Raw genomic sequence first — 16,481 nt, 5'->3', positions numbered from 1 at the left:
CCCATCCCTTCCTTTCATCATGCAGTAACACAGATACAAAGGGTTTGGGTTCAAATTCTGGCACTGCTGAGTTATGTCTTGGATCTTAGACAATATAGACCATCTCGCCAAGTCTGTTTTTAACTACAAAATGTACTGTAGTATATTATATCGTAAAGATCTCATGAAGCTTCAATGAGAAAATGAGTAGAAAAGTTTGCCTGGTACATGGGAGATGCTTAGAAAATATAAGTATATTCATTTCAGCCTAGATGTGTGATGCTCCCACAGCTATTAAATTAGACAGTATCCTGTTTTAGAGATTTCCAAAGAGTTAAGGGCTGTGGCCTCTCAGGTAGAATAAAGCCTATGATGTGTCTTGACTTTCAATTACATGATCTGAGAACTCCTCTGAAGAAGATAATGATGATCACTAAATCAGGGTCACATTTCCTAATCTTTATGTAAACTTTGTATTTGGCAGGCTCATTCAGCAATTTAGGTGTTTGCATGAAGGTTAACTGTTAGATCGAGCAGTGTCTTGACCTAAATAGTCTACAAAGTCTAAACGAATGAGCAAATATTTTTGAGACACACGCCTAACAGATGGTTTATATTGTGTCTGGGTTTCCCCTCCATCTTCCTGTGGTGGATTTATTTTGGAAACAAAATAGTGCAGCCATCCTTGCCATTTTAGGGCAATCGCACCTTTGGGATAACAGTTTCAGATCTTTGGCAGTACCTGCAATGAATTGTTGTGACAACTTGCTCTCCAGTTCCTTAGATCATATGCTTTGTGGAGTGCTGATCACAAACGCTAATAAATATCGAGTTACTTCACTGTTCTCATGTCTCTTTAGAAGTGAGCTTCTTATGAAGCAGTCTGGCTAAGTGCTGAGTTTGAGAAAGTAAGAAAGACACTGATGTTTATGGCCCTTTAGAAAATTACTCAGCACATGGCACCATTTAGATATAGTTTGCATGAGTGTTCAAAGAACAGGCCCAGAAATGTGGAAATGTACATTCCAAGGATTTTTGAAGCTGATTTTTAGTCTCTTAGGAGCTTAGATGTAGAGTTATTATTAATTGTCAGAGGTAGTGCCAACTTTTCTTAGAGGAGTTCATAGTGTACACGTTTGTTATTTATACATATGTAGAGAACAATCCAAATTACTGATCCAAATTTTGATATGTTGTCAGAGTTTCCATCAAAGATCCTCTGGCTTTTTACAGGCAATAGAGAAGTTTGCTGTCACAGTGAAAGAAATGGCTCAGATGTTACAGTCCTTTGGAACAGAACTAGCTGAAACAGAGCTACCAGATGATATCCCTTCAATACAAAAGATTCTGGCAGGTCGTGCTGAAAGGTATCATCTGTTGAAGGTATGTATGCCTTTTCCTTTCTTTTTCTTTTCTTTCCTTTCCTTTTCTTTTTCTTTTCTGTTTTTTTTTTTTTTAGGAAGGGAACCCAGGACCTCCTTCCTGAATATTAGGCAAATACTCTGTCACTAAGCTGTGGTTCTTTGTGAACTAGGTTCTCACCGTGTAGCGTAGGATGACCTGAAAGATACTAGGTAGCCCAGGATGATATCAAACTTTGAATCCTTTACCCTCAACCTCTCACGTTCTTGACTTTCAGGTATATAACATCACACCCTGCCACATGGTCTTGGTTGTTCCAAAAAGACGTTTGAAGTGTACATTTCATGTTGATTTTTTACATAGGAAAAAATGGAAGATACATTGAAAATATTTTTCTTTTATTTTTACCTTATAAATATGGATGTTTTGCCCATATGTATGTCTGTACCACATATGTGTGCCTTGTGCCTGAAGAAACCACAGGGGCATCAGATCCCCTGGAACTGAGGTATAGGTGATCATTAATTGCCGTGTGGGTGCTAAGAACCAAACTTGGGTTTTCTGCAAGAGAAGCAAGTGTGCTTCTGTACAGGCATCTACCTAGTACCCTGTGGAACTGCTTTTGTTCTGTCTGAGTTCTGTATAGGGTGCTATGTTTTAATTAAAATGTAAGAAGCCAAATGTTTGCATCATAATCTATGACGATGGTGGTGGTGGTTGTGGTGGTAGATTATGACTATTGTTGTGGTAGTTGTGTGTGACAGGGTTTCTTGTAACCTAGGCTGATTGTTAACTCACAACTGTAGCTGTCATTGAACTCTTGATTTTCATGACCAGTTGCAAACATGTTCTACCATCAATGATTTAGTTTGCATGACCCATTTGTGTGCAGCTGTAGGAATGATGTAGTGATATATACATATATACATATATATTACATGTAATAGGTTTTTAGCACATATTTGGTGCTTCATTAATATTAGTTTTATTTTAAAAGTATTCTAGTTTTCTTGGTGCTGGGAATTAAACTTAGAGCCTCACACATGCTAATTACATGCCATTGCCACACTGCCTATTTTTGATTACAAATATCTACTCCTAACTTTGTAAGCACTTTGGACCTTCTGACTGAAATCTTGGGTTGTGTAGCTATCTGAAGAAGTGTATGTTTATAGACTACTTCCAAAGCATATGCTTCATGGTGTTAGTTAAACACTGTGCGAGATAAAATGAGACTTAAGGCAGGATGTAATTGGTAATAATTAATGATTACTAAGAAAGGTACATGAGCTGGGTGGTGGTGACACACACCTTTAATCCCAGTACTTGTGAGACAGAGACATTAGGATCCTTTGAGTATATTTCTCACTACATCATCCCTATAGCTACAAACAAACTAGCCATGTAAGCCAAGTTATTGGTGGTGGAACATGCTTGTAAGTGTTAAAAAACATGAAAGTCAAAGGTTCAAGGGCAGCTACAGTTGTGAGTTAACAATCAGCCTAGGCCACAAAAAACTAGAATGAATTCCAGAATAGCCAGGGCTACATAGAAAAACCCTGTCTTAAAATACCAGAAAAAAAAGCAAAAGAAAAGTATGTGATTCTTTCTGACTATGCATTAAGTCTACCTTGTAACTTCATGCTTTCTGATATTGTAGTTATTACTGTGTTAATATGGTTTCATCTGAGTACATAATAATATCAAAATAGAGCAAGATTGGTTAGAACAGTGTCTCTAACATCTATTTCACCATTACATTGCTGTAGGAAACTAAGTTGTAGTATCTGCTTGCAGGTCATGTGTAGAAGTGAGACTGTAAATAGTTTTGGAGATGTTAGAAAAAATGTCTATCAAGAATGATATATAATGGGTGCTCAGATACACAGTGAGTTTTAGGCTAGCCTATTCTACACCGATCCTTGTTTATAAGACAGGAGCTTCTTTGAGCCTCCCATTTATGTCTGTGTTTACATTCTGTGCTTGAGGGGAAGCCAGAAGGTGCTTTTCTTCCCCATCCATCCGCCTTGTTTTTAATTTGTTTATTTTATTTTATTATTTTTAACATATATGAATGTTTTCCTTGCCTATCTAGGCACTATATTCATTCACTGACCGTAGAGACTATAAGAGTGTGTCAGATCCCCTGCGACTGGAATTATAGACAGCTGTGAGCCACCATGTATGTGGTTGTTCGGTGATCTGGAAGAGTAGCCAGTGCTCTTAACCACTGAGCCATCTTTCCAGCTTCCCACCTTGTTTTTTGAGACAGAGTTGTCCTGGAACCAAGCAGGCTCTGCTGGCTGACTAGTGAGCCCCAGGGATCTGCATAGATCTACTTCCGTGGCACAGATATTATAAATGTCCACCATTATACCTGGCTTTTAAAAAATGTGCATTTTGGATGTCAAGCTCAGGTTTCCATGCTTCAAAGGTAAGCACTTTTACCATCACAGCCACCTCCCTGGCTTCAGAGTGTCACACTTGCAGATTCTGTGATCCTGAAATACTGTGAAAGCAAACGCTGGGCTAGAAATTGCTTCTGTCTCCTGGGCCATACATCTTCCATATCTGTATATCTCTTCTCTTCAAGTCGTTCATGTTCAATTACGAACAACTGACTGACACATCCTGTTGTACTTTTGTATAGAATGACTTAACTTCTGTAACCAAAGAAGGAAAAGTTCTGCTTATGAACCTGCAAGTGCCTAACACAGAAGAAACTCTCAGTTCAAGTCTTGAATGTCCCCAGCACATAAATGGTGACTGGCAAACTATTAAAAAGTAAGCACCCCCTTCTTCTCCCTTCCTTTCAAAGTTACTTATATTTTCAAACTGGGAGTTTTACATCGTTTGTTGCTGTTATGTATGAAAGTATTTCTGGACCTCTGGAAGTCTGGGAACTTCTTTTCTGGGTTAGTCTGCAGACAGTAGTTCACTTGCAGAATTAAGTTCCCCAGGCATTGATTTTTCTTTGCCCGAGCCAAGTGTCATAGTGTCATAGACTATTTTTGCTTATGATTCCTTTTTTTTCCTGTTTCTGAGAAAGGATCTTACTATGTAGCTCTAGCTGGCCTGGGACTCGATATAAATTGGGCTAGACTTAAACCTACAGAGATCTGCATTCCTTTGCATCATTACTACTAGATTAAAGGCGTGTGCTACCTTGTCTGTTCTTTGCCTATAATTTATAATTTTTTTTCCTTTCTCGTTCCTATGGAGGGCATGTTTATTTTGGCTTGCCCTTTCAGAGATCTCAGTCTTTGCTCACTTGACCATGTCACTTTGGGCCCATGACAGGACAGTACATCATGTTGGTTGGGCATGTCTTAATTCTTAATTAGCAGCCTAGGCTTAGCTCTATACTTGCATCCATAAGTTGTTATTTCTAAGGAATTCTTTGGCTTCTCTTTATCAAGGTTGCTGGCTCAGGTGCATGATATGGAAACTGCTTTTGATGGATTTTGGGAAAAGCATCAGCTGAAAATGGAGCAATATCTGCAACTGTGGAGGTTTGAGCAAGACTTTCAAGAGGTCAGTTAAAGCAGCCTTTCTTTGTGATGGAGGCCCATCCTCATGAGTGTTAGAAAGGCAGTCTTACAAGACGCCAGTTGTCAGCTCAAGGAGAGTATAGGAGACAAGTTCCTTGAAGTGGAACAAAGAAAATCTCTGCCAGCTTCTAAGCCTTCACTTCTTCCACTGTCAAAACACTGACCTGTCATTTTGTATGACAAGAACAGAGTCTTTATCTTCATGTTCATTCTTTGAACTTATTTTTAATATGAAGTGCTTTCAGGCTATGACATAGTTTTCCAAGTAAGCAATATCCATTGATTTTTTTTCCATACCACACACCATAGGTATGGCTATTTTCTTCTAAACATTTTACTTTCTTCTTATAGTAACAACATTGTTTTACAGAATCATTGTTAAGTTATCAAAATCAGTGCACTCAATGACAGTACACGACCTTTATATTACCTGCCATCATTATTCTATCAATTAACCCAGTAATGTCCTTAAAAAACAACACACACACAAACACACAAACACACACAGATCATAAAAAAACGCTCATCTGTTTTTTTGAGACAGGGTTTCTCATTGGCTGGCTGGGCAGAGTTCCACCTCTTTTTCTACATTGGGATTATACGCACACAGCACCATGCCAGACTTTTAAAAATATCGGTTCAGAGTATTGAATTTAGGTCATCATGCCTGTGTGAGAAGCACATTTAGTGGCTGAGCTATTGCCCCATATTTCATTGCTCTTCTTTTTTTTTTTTTTTAAATTTGTTTTAAAAGGTTATTTACTTATTCATTCATTCATTCATTCATTCATGTATGTGTGTGTATGTATGTGTGTGCCTACAGAAACTTATCTACAGCACATTTGTGTATGTGCCTGTGGAGACCAGAAATTGTTGTATCCCCTGAAGTAGCAGTTGTAGGTGGCATGAGTAGTGACCCGAATGGGTGCTGTGGATCAAAGCCAGGTCCCCTGCGTGAGCAGTGAGCATTCTTACTGTTTAGCCATCTCTATATCTCTATTTGTTCTTTGTTTTGAGACAAGCTCTTACTCAGAGCCTTGGCTGGCCTGGAACTTACAATATAGACCAGGCTACATTAAAACTCATAGAGATCTCCCCACTTTTGCCTCTTGAGTTACTGGCATTAAAGGTATGAGATACCACCCCAGACTAAAAATATTTGTTCTGTTTGTTTTAAAACTGTGCAATTGTATATGTGGGGGCATGTAAGCCGGTGCACGTGCCTGTGTCAATCTCCGAGCCAGCTCTGCAGCCTTTGTCTTCTGATGCTTTTCTGAACTTTTTTGATATTTCAAACTGGCTATTCTATTCTGGTGATATTTGTCAAGATTAAAAAAAATTACCTCCTCCCTTTTTCATGTGAAGAGGTAATTCAAGCTCATCTTGTATGTGTTCTGTCTTAGTCTTGGAAGCAGACATTTTCCTGAGGAACCTTGATTACTTTTTATGGGAAATGGTATCAAAGATGAAGCTATGGGTGTAAGGTGCACTTGTTACTGCTGGAGTTTCTTATTTCTAGTTACTACATACATAGATGGGGGAAACATGCACACCTATACAAATATGTATATGTGCACCGATATACATTTTTGCAAGTATGTGCATATATATGACTACACATGTACACAGTGACCTTATGTAAATCATGTGTGCATGGATATGTGCAAGGCTACATTTTAACAGATTATATTTATTTATGTGAATAGAATAGCTGAACATATTTTATGTGTGTAATTTTCTCATATTGGCATTCTCATTAAATATTATTTCTTATTTCATGCCACCATTACAAAAAGTGAATGGTTAATAATTCAGTGCTCTTTAAACCTTTATTTCTTGCTTCTAGGTTGTGACTCAAGTTGAATTTTTATTAAGTCAACAAAGAGAACTGGGTGATGTAACTGGGAATTTAGCTCAAGTAAAACAAAGACTTAAAAAAATAGAGATCTTGGATGACAAATCTCAGGTAAGAGAACATTTTAGTGTTTGTTTGTGTTTCGCTAGAACCTGGTATAAATGTTTATTATACTTAACCTCCCATAACTATATAATTGACACAAGCATATTAGCCTAAAATCCATTTTAAGTGGGGTCCTATGGAGACACTGCAGATGCATCATGGAGCTGTAGGAAACTATTTAAGTCATAGGATCTGTTTGAAAGGCGTCTGTAAGAAGGAGACTATAAATCATCTTGGAGATGTTAGGAAAAATATGTGTATCAAGACTGATATATACATAGTAAATAGCCTATTTTACATGAGACCTGTCTCAAAAAACGGTATATGGCTTCTAGAAATTATGGAATAATATAAGACTATGTACTGTTTAATGTCTATCATGATACATGAAGTTGAATCAATTATAGGCCCACATAAACAGGTCTACTTAGGCTGACCTGCAGGAAAAATGGCCTACTTTGTACAGTAGTAACTTTGACTATTTCCAGGTTACGTCTTGTTTTACATGTACTTTATGCTCATTGTAACTAGTAAGATTTCAATGCATACTATCAAACCTTTAAAAAAATCAAGTACTGACAAAAATGTATTCATATACTTTTATGCAAAAATGCTTTTAAAATCTGTACATTTATCTTTGTTTTTGAAAATAAAGTTGTTCAATTAAAAAAATGTCTAGGAACTGTTTAACATAGCTCCTGAATATATAGCATATGCTCAAAAGAAAAGCAGTTGTCAGCATTCTTGCTAATTGTAAAGCTTAGATTCATGACCTTCGTACTTAGTAAACTGCCTTTGCTCTTTTGTCTTGTATACCACAGCAAAGCACTGCTTTTATAGATATGTTCTTAGAGAATACACTCATGAGTGAACTACAAATGTGTGCAAATTAAACCTGCAGGCCAGGCGCTGCAGTAACCAGTAAAAGCATTAGACTTGCAGACTTTGATCGCAGTCCACATCTCCCTATGACAGCGTAGAAAAAAAAAGTGCTGATTTGGAAGCCTTGCGCTTTGTTTGTTTTTAATACTGTTTTTCCAATGTGATTTAAGACGTATGGCACACAACTTGTCATTTGAAGCATTCAGTTCGGTAATTGTCCTAGTTTCTTTCCCATTATTGTGACAAAACACTCTGAGCAAAAGTGGGACACTTTGGGGAAGAAAGGTTTATTTGGCTTCAGGTTTCAGATCACAGCCCATCTTTAAGGGAGGGCAGGGCAGGAACCTGAAGAAAACATCATGGATAATGTTGCTTGCTAGCTTCCTTGCTGGCTCGTGCTCAGCTAGAGTTTTATACAGCTCAGGACCAGCTGCCTAGGGATGGTGCTGAGTAGTGGGGTCAAGACATCCTTCACAACCATGCCCAGAGGTCAATCTGATTTAGAAAATCCTCAGTTGAGGCTGTGTCAAGTTGGCAATTCAAGCTAAGTAAAACAATAGTGGTCTTCACCCTGTGGGTCATGACCATTCTGAGAGTCATATGACTGTTTTACAGAGGTCACGTATCAGATATTCTGTATATCAAATATTTACATTATGAGTCATAACAGTAGCAAAATTACAGTTCTAAAGTAGTAATGAAACTAATTTTGTGGTCAGGGTTTGCCATAACATGAGGTACTGTATTAAAGGGACACACACAGCATTAGGAAAGTTGAGAAACGCTGCTCTTGCCCATTTAAAAAACAACTCTATTTTAACTGTGGGTTTTCCAATAGGGAGACAGGCTAGTCACAGGCTCAGATGGGCCTCAATCTGCTTTATTTTGCTTTGGGAAACATCATGCATGTCCCTGCTGTGTTTCACTGTTCTCTGGGAGTCAGTAGTTGAGAGAATGAAGGCAAGGCCTTGGGAGTTTCTTCCGATACTCACTGTAGGTATGTCAGGAGCACTCAGGTAAGGGGGGCTGGGATTGACATAGAAACACATTAGCTTTCATTGGCCTGGTGTTTCCTTTACACTGGGTTCTGTATGTGTTTTTGTTTTATGTCTGTGCACACTAGAAGGCAGTCTTTATATCCTTAGTGGAATGAGGTAGTTTGACTTTCATTTTATACTCAGAAATTTGTGAGCTTCTGATAGTCACCGCTGTAACTCATCAATATCGGTGAAGATTTGTGTGTGTGTTTTCTTTTGTTGACTGCAGAAAAGTGACAATGAAATCTATCATGTTTTGTGAGCATATCCCCTGCCAAATGGGTTCCTTAATGATTCTTAGCCCTTGCTTCTCCCGTTCCCCTTCTTCCTCTCTCATCTGTTATATGAGCAGAGATCATACAGTCATGATTTTTCTCTCCTCTTTCAAATCAGGAACTGCTAGCCAAGGCCCGGATTGTGATACTACATGGCCACAAGCTGGCATCGAACCACCACTATGCACTTGATTTAATCTGCCAGAGGTGCAATGAGCTGCGCTACCTTTCTGATATATTAGTGAATGAGATCAGAACAAAGCGGATCCAGCTGAGTAGAACTTTCAAAATGCACAGACTCCTACAGCAGGTAATATGATTGGAAATGATCCATTTCTGAGAAAGGCCATAATTGGTTTTTTCTCTTCAGTTCTCCAATCTTCACATTCTTGGGTATATGTCTTATACACGTTTTGTCTTTTACCATAGTTGTCCATTCACCTCTTCTTAGAGGTTAAGGGTTTAGGGCTACAGTGTTGAATTTAAATTTGTAAGAGGTCTTAAAGATTGAGCCTGATTATGGATTTTTCAGTCTGTATCCCTATGCACTCTCCATGGTAGATTCAGTTGAGTACCAGTTTTCCCCCATTTTCAATGTGGGAACAGTGGCGGTGATAGCCTCCTGTCTACTTTAAGTCTGTTTTTGAAACTCGCTGATATTCTGCAGTCAGAGCACTTAAAAGCCCAGGGGACATTTCGCAGAAGCCTGAAATTCCTTCCCGATTTCATAGTACAGCACTAAAAATTAACTGGTAAATGAAAAATATTCTGCTATGCCTGTGGGTCAGTGAATGGAAATGCCACCCTACAGGTCTAATCATGGCACGGGAATGTAAACAATAGTGCCACTTGAAAACATCATATTGGAATGTAAGGATGCTAATCTTCTTTCTCTGGTTCAAAAAAAAAAAAAAAAGCCTTTTTCTTGTCCTTGGCATTCATTAAGCATTGATATCACACTTTATATTTTGTTAGGAGTTTCATATTTCAGTTATAGATGTGCAGAAAATAGCACGCAACTAAACTGTTAGTGTTGAGAACATGGCCAAACTCCTGGTGCAGGAGAAATTACTTGTTAGGAAATAAATGCAGTGCTTCCCAACCTTGGCTCTGCATCAGCAATACCTGTGGAGCGCTTTAACAGTATAAATGTCTGGCTGGCAGCCCAGAGCTACTGAATCAGAATTTCTGGGGGCAACACCAGATATCATTTATTAACAGCTCTGAAAGCATTTTTCTTTTTCTTTTCTTTTTTCTAAATATGGACTCAGAATCTCCCTATGTAGCTCTAGCTGGCTAGGAACTTGCAGTGTAGACCCAGGCTGGCTTTAAACTCACAGAGATTCACCTGTACCTGCTTCCTGGGTACTGGGATTAGAATTGTGTGTCACCACATCTGGGCTCTGCAAACAATTCTGATCCACAGAAGTGAGACCGCTCCAGCCCACAAGGTGGTTCAGTGGATGAGGCTGATGAGCTTCATACCAGAGGCTAACCTGAAAGGCCCATGCGTAGAAGGAAAGAAGTGACTCCTGCCAAGTTGTCCTCTGTCCTCCACACGGATGCCATGGCATGTGAATGAGCCCCTTCCCTTCCACTAAGAAGTAATAATCAAAAACCAGGGGACAGTTCTTTTACTTGCAAGCCTATGGTCCCTTTATCCATCCTTATGTTTGCTGCTTTGAGTCTTGTGATCTTCCTTATCAGGCACGTCAGTGCTGTGACCAAGGGGAATGCCTGCTGGCTAGCCAGGGAATGGATAAGTTTCAGACTAAAGAAGATGCTCAGAAAGCCCTTCAGGATGTGGAAAATTTCCTTCAAATGGCCATGCCTTTCATCAATTATGATATCGAAAACCTTCAATATGAATTTGATGTGCTCCTATCTCCTGAACTCAAGGTGAGAGACATTTTACTCAAAGACATACAAGCAAATTAATCACCACGGCGTTAGAGTTTACTATCTCCCAGGCAGCTTTACATTAGTGTGTGCGTACACAGTCCTCTTTGGGACTGTGGGGCAATAGTGCCACTGTCATGTATCAGAGAATACACAGGCATTTGTTTGCTACATAATAAAACTTTCATTATGATCTTTGAGTCTGTTATTAGTATTATTATATTTTATTATTGTTAGGATGTTTGAGATAGGTTTCACTGCATAGCCCTGGTTGGCTTAGAACTCCTTGTGCAAACCAGGTTGGCTTTCTGTTACTAACTCCATTCTAACTATTATTTTTAAGTAATTTAAATATGTTCTGAGCTTTCACATATATTTTGTTCTGCATCCTCAGAGCAGGGCCCCTAATTGGAGTAGACTGGTAGGATTAGTTTTATCTTTGATATGTTTCACCCCTTCAGTCTGTTTACACTGGAGCTTTAGTTTCATATTTACATAAAGAGAATACACTACGATTTTCTGTTTCTTTACCAAATTTGCTCTAGTTATGTTTTGTGTTTAAAAGAAGTTGCTTCTGTGTTTCTGTTACATGTTTGTATTTGTTCTTGTGTGTGTGAGCACAAGATTTACAGAACCAGAGGTTCATATCTGGTATCTTCTTCTATTTCTTTCTACTTTATTTTGAGACAAGATCTCTCATTGGACCTAGTATTTGCTGGGTCAGCTACACTAGCAAGGCAGCAAGACCCAGGGATTATGCAAGCACACTACTATGTCCTACTGTGTATATGGGTTCTTGGGATTCAAAGTGAGGTCCTCATGCTTGTGTAGAAAACACTACCTAATAAATCATCTCCCTAGTTCACAGATATTCTACCAAAATATAATGTAAAGATATTTAACTTTGATAGTTATATATTCATTTATTGGGTATATAATAGCTATACCACATATATTATATTTATACCATCTTTCGGTGGATGTGTATATGTGTGCATGCAGGTGGGAGCCAAAGGTTGATTTTCAATATCTTTCTTAGTTACCTTCCTTACGTTGAGACAGAATCTCCAGTGAACTTGGAATTGACATTGATTCAGTTAGACTTGGCTGGCCGATGAGCTCCAGGGATCCTCCTGTCTTTGTTGCCCCAGCACTGAGGTTTTGGGTATTCCTGCCATGTCTGGATTTTCTATGGATACTGGGGTCTGAACTCAGGTCTTCAAGATTATGCAGCAAGCAAGCACTATACTGACTGAGTCATCTACCAGTCTAAAATTAATTTTAACTGTGTCTGATGAATGTAATAGTAGTTGTTATGACTTATTTTAGAACATAACTCATAAGTTTTTTTTCAAACAAATTTAGCTGTGTAGCACTGGCTGACTTGGTACTAGCTATGTAGAACAGGCTGGCCTTGAACTCAAGAGACCTGTTTGTCTCTGCCTCCTCAGTTCTGGGATTGAAGATGCACAGCAACTCATGATTTTCTATTGCATTTTATTTGCATAAGTGTTTTAATCGAATGTGTGTATATGTGTGCTATGTGCACTATCTGGTGTCTATGGAGGCCAGAAGAAGGTGTAGAATAACCCAAATATTATAATTAAAGATGGTTCTGAGTGGACATGTGGTTGCTGGGAATTGAACCCATGTCCTGCAAGAGCAGCCAGTGTCCAGCCTAATCTCACAGAATTCTTATGCAATTCCTAGGCTCAGATGCAGAATATACAACTAAAGCTTGAAAATATTCGGAGTGTATTTGAGAATCAACAGGCTGGTTTTAAGATCCCAAAAGATGGACATGAGGGGGCAGTCCAGTGTCTGATTCCTGCACCTGAAAATGTGATGAGATCCAAAACAGTATTCTTTTCACCTAAGCACAGTAAGGCACCTTGTGTTTACATTTGTGATGTCTCTTTTGTCTTGCTATTGTTTCCTTTGATGAACATGGTAGTGATAGATCTACTAAATTCCTTTAAAATCCTGATAAATTTTAAACCCTTTTAGCTTCTTGTTTATGCTTAACCACTATTGTACAAGGCAGAAGTCAGTTCATAAGGCACAGTAGCACTGAATTCTATCAGATGATGGACACCTCAATGTGGAGCATTCTAGCATGAGAAATGAATGTGATGACTTTTCTAGTGTTAGACCTTCAGATTTTCTTCAAAACGACGTGGATCTTATATGTATGTACATGTACATGCATTCTAAACCTGCATACTCAACTGTTATTCTAGTAAGCAATTATTTGATTCATAGGCAATGCTAGTTTTTGAATGTCTTCTATAATAATATGGGTCTAAATAGATGCTGGTAAATGGGGTTAGTAAGTTTTTTTTGTTATAGATTCATTTTTTTGTTTGAATCTTTTAAGTCTATTTAATTGTGTACTATCCCATTTCTTTCTAAATTCTATAGGAAAATAGCTACTCTTGTAATGGCATTGTACCAAAACGTTTGAAAACATCATTCCTACAGGTGTTTCCTAGAGCTATTTCTGCAGTTTCTGGAGATAGAGCAGTTTTGTCTTCTGTACAAATTAAATTAGTAGAAGAGTTGAACACATGACTAAGTTCAGTCTCTTTGAGTTAAATTGCATCAGTCAATTTACTAGGGCAGGAAACTACTTTGAAATGCAGAGAAGGCTTGAGCAAGAGTTAATGAATAAATACATCTCCATCAAGTTACAAATGCATTGGAAGTTAAATGGTTAGTAATTCCAAAATGTATACATATATGTAAAATATGATTGTATGAGCAATGGCTTAAATGAATAATGTTGACTATTCTAAAATATCCTAGAGATACTGGAAATATGAAAGATACTGAAAAAGTAAAAAGAATAAAGTAACAAATTGAACCTATTACACCCAACAATTGATATTATGTTTCTAAGCACAAAGTAGACACCAGTTACATATAAGGATACTTTAGCTGTGTGTTCTTAGGCACATTGATGGTCTCATTTTCCTTTTGTATTTGTAAAATAGAAACAAATACCCTCTTACTTAAAAGGTGATCATAAAGAGAAAGTAAAATCAAATTGTAGACAAGACTTACTCAATAAATTGGACTATTCCTTCCCTGTGATTAAATCTCTTTTCTTAATAGACCCTCCAAAAGCTCCCGTCTTTCTGAAGCAGAGCACTTTGGATTGTGACCAGGCTATCTGTCATTCATTCATTCATTCATTCATTCATTCATTCATTCATGTCATTAGTCATTCAAAAATTTTGTTTTGTATTATTTCATTTTTCTTTCTTTCTTGGATTCTTATTTAATGGCATTACACTTTCTTTCTGCAGTGGGAATTGGATATTCTTTCTTTCAAGCATGTAAAATTTTTTCAAAAGGTACCCATCTTTATTATATTACTTATCATCAGTACATTTTGTGAGTCTGTACACATGAAAAACCAGTTTGGCATCTAAAACCAGCAGCAGTTCTTTAATTCTATCTGCAACTAGCTTTACCTACGTTTTCATACCAACCACCATGACTGTAGAAAGTAGAGTGTGCTTCTAAAGTCAGTCTTCTTTCATAAAATAACCACTTCACAAAAAGGAAGACATGGAGGCAGGAGAGGTGGCTAAGTGGCTAAGAGTACTTCCTGCTCTTCCAGAGTACCCCAGTTCCCTTCCAAGCATACACATGGCAGCTCAACATCACCTGGAACTGTAGCACCAGGGAATCTAATGCCCTCTTCTGGCCTCTGTGTATACTCACCTGCCTACCCACACTCACATAGACATTCAAAATAAAATTCAAAATAAATCATAAGATAGATATTTAAAAAAGAGTTCATGAAATTAATGTGAATCAGGGCTTTCTTTAATTTTAAAGACTCTTAAATCACTCATAATCAAAATATTTGTTTGGAGTAGTTTGAATTTGCTTCAGTTTAAGACTAATACCTTGCGTATTTATGCAAATGAAGGTACCTTAATGGATAAATAAATGGCTGGGATTGATGCATGATTTTCTCCATCATTCTTTATGCTTTGTAAATAAAACAAGATCATTATTTAAACCTTCTGTATGCTACCCTATTGGTCTATGGGTAGATAATAACATTTATTATTATCAGATAATGCATATAATAACATTTCAGACAGGATTTCAAAACTTGTAAATCAAGTATTTGACCAAATCAAAATGCGAGCTAATTTTCATCAAAATGAGTCAAACTGGTTTTTTATTCTGTTTTTGCTTGTTTAGTTTTTTTTTCTTCATTAAATTGAATTTTCCATCTAGTATAGTGCCCGGCAACTAGCATGTTATGATAAGATGTTTGATGAATTCACATTGAATGTGAAGGAAAGCTATGGAAGGGCAATGCCAGTGAAAAATAGTATTAGATATTGTTGGGCTCTGAAAGCTCTATTTCTAGTCTAGGTCTGTCTCCAAATTTCAGACTGGTATTTACAATGTCAAATTTCTCATAGGAAATGGTCTCATCATACTCTACATGAACATATCTCTTCTGCAAACCATGTACAACTTTTCTTTCTCATCTTGTTGACTAGTAGTGTAATGTCCCTATTTGTCCAAGCTTAGATGTTCCTGCTAATTCCTGTACCATTAATTGTTTTTATTCATAGATAAGCCTTCTGCGCATCTAGGTATTCCTCTCATCTTCTTTACTGCCGCTTTCTGAGTCCGTGATAACATCTTTGATGGACTTGACCATAGTCTCTTTGGTTCCCATTGCCATACGCACGTTGCCTCCTTTCCTCTTCTGTGTTACCTTGTGGAGTTTGCATAGATTGCTATTTCTCTGGGCTACGTTTCCCTCTTGTTCCATCACCTTCTTGCTAGCTCTGCTTCCGCCATGCAGCCTACTTACCTGTCTGCTGTTGCACTTGCTAGACAGGATGCTTTGCAGGGACAGGATCTGTGTGCAAGCCATCTTTGCATACCCACATACACAGAGCTAGCTTGACATATCACACGTTTGCTCAGTTATTTTGTATGTATGCCTTTACATTGTTGAAGGAATGAATATATTTACCTTGCTTTTCAGAAAAAGATGTGTTACAAAGATACACACATGCCTGTTTGCATCTCTCAATGTATTTGTAACCAATCTATAATTTACTTTAAATAATAAGTTTGGATCTTTATGTTAGGTATCTTTAGGATAAGGCACACTGATACTTATTAAGAGGCTGATTTATATGATAATTCGCACCAAGTCTAATATATAGTTACATATAACTTTCATGTATCAATACTTGGTAATTAATGATGGTGAAGTATCCATATTTTATAATGTGAGAGACCACCCACTGGCTGAGTGTGCCTGACACTAGTTCTTGCCAAAAAAAAGAGGATAGAAGGTGTGTTTCTTCTATGCAGATAGCAGTGCTCCTATACCCAGAAGGGTAGCAGTCTTCATGATTCAGAAAATCTATTCTTCGGTTTGTCTGTGACTTTTACTTTTTTATTTTTTAAAAAACTTTAATAAAAACTATTTTTAATACATCATACCCTGACCATGATTGCTCCTCCCAGATCTCCCCCATCTCCTCAC

General features: G+C 37.7%; 1 protein-coding gene across 1 annotated transcript in view; it reads left to right on the top strand.

Moving 5' to 3' along the window:
* Positions 1-16,481, top strand: part of MCF2 (MCF.2 cell line derived transforming sequence) — a gene marked incomplete at its 3' end in the record, with an annotated part of 96,061 nt that overhangs the window by 44,071 nt on the left and 35,509 nt on the right. The window contains exons 7-13 of the mRNA XM_080910235.1: positions 1,213-1,362; positions 3,992-4,125; positions 4,761-4,875; positions 6,739-6,858; positions 9,165-9,356; positions 10,754-10,945; positions 12,656-12,827. Of these exons, the coding sequence (XP_080766361.1) occupies positions 1,213-1,362; positions 3,992-4,125; positions 4,761-4,875; positions 6,739-6,858; positions 9,165-9,356; positions 10,754-10,945; positions 12,656-12,827 (1,075 nt within the window). The remainder of the gene's footprint in view (positions 1-1,212; positions 1,363-3,991; positions 4,126-4,760; positions 4,876-6,738; positions 6,859-9,164; positions 9,357-10,753; positions 10,946-12,655; positions 12,828-16,481) is intronic.

This window comes from Micromys minutus (genome assembly GCF_963924665.1).
Source record: "Micromys minutus genome assembly, chromosome: X".
NCBI classification, from domain to species: Eukaryota; Metazoa; Chordata; class Mammalia; order Rodentia; family Muridae; genus Micromys; species Micromys minutus.
The sequence above is the reverse complement of the archived record's forward strand: the minus strand, read 5'-3'. Positions and strand labels throughout refer to the sequence as shown.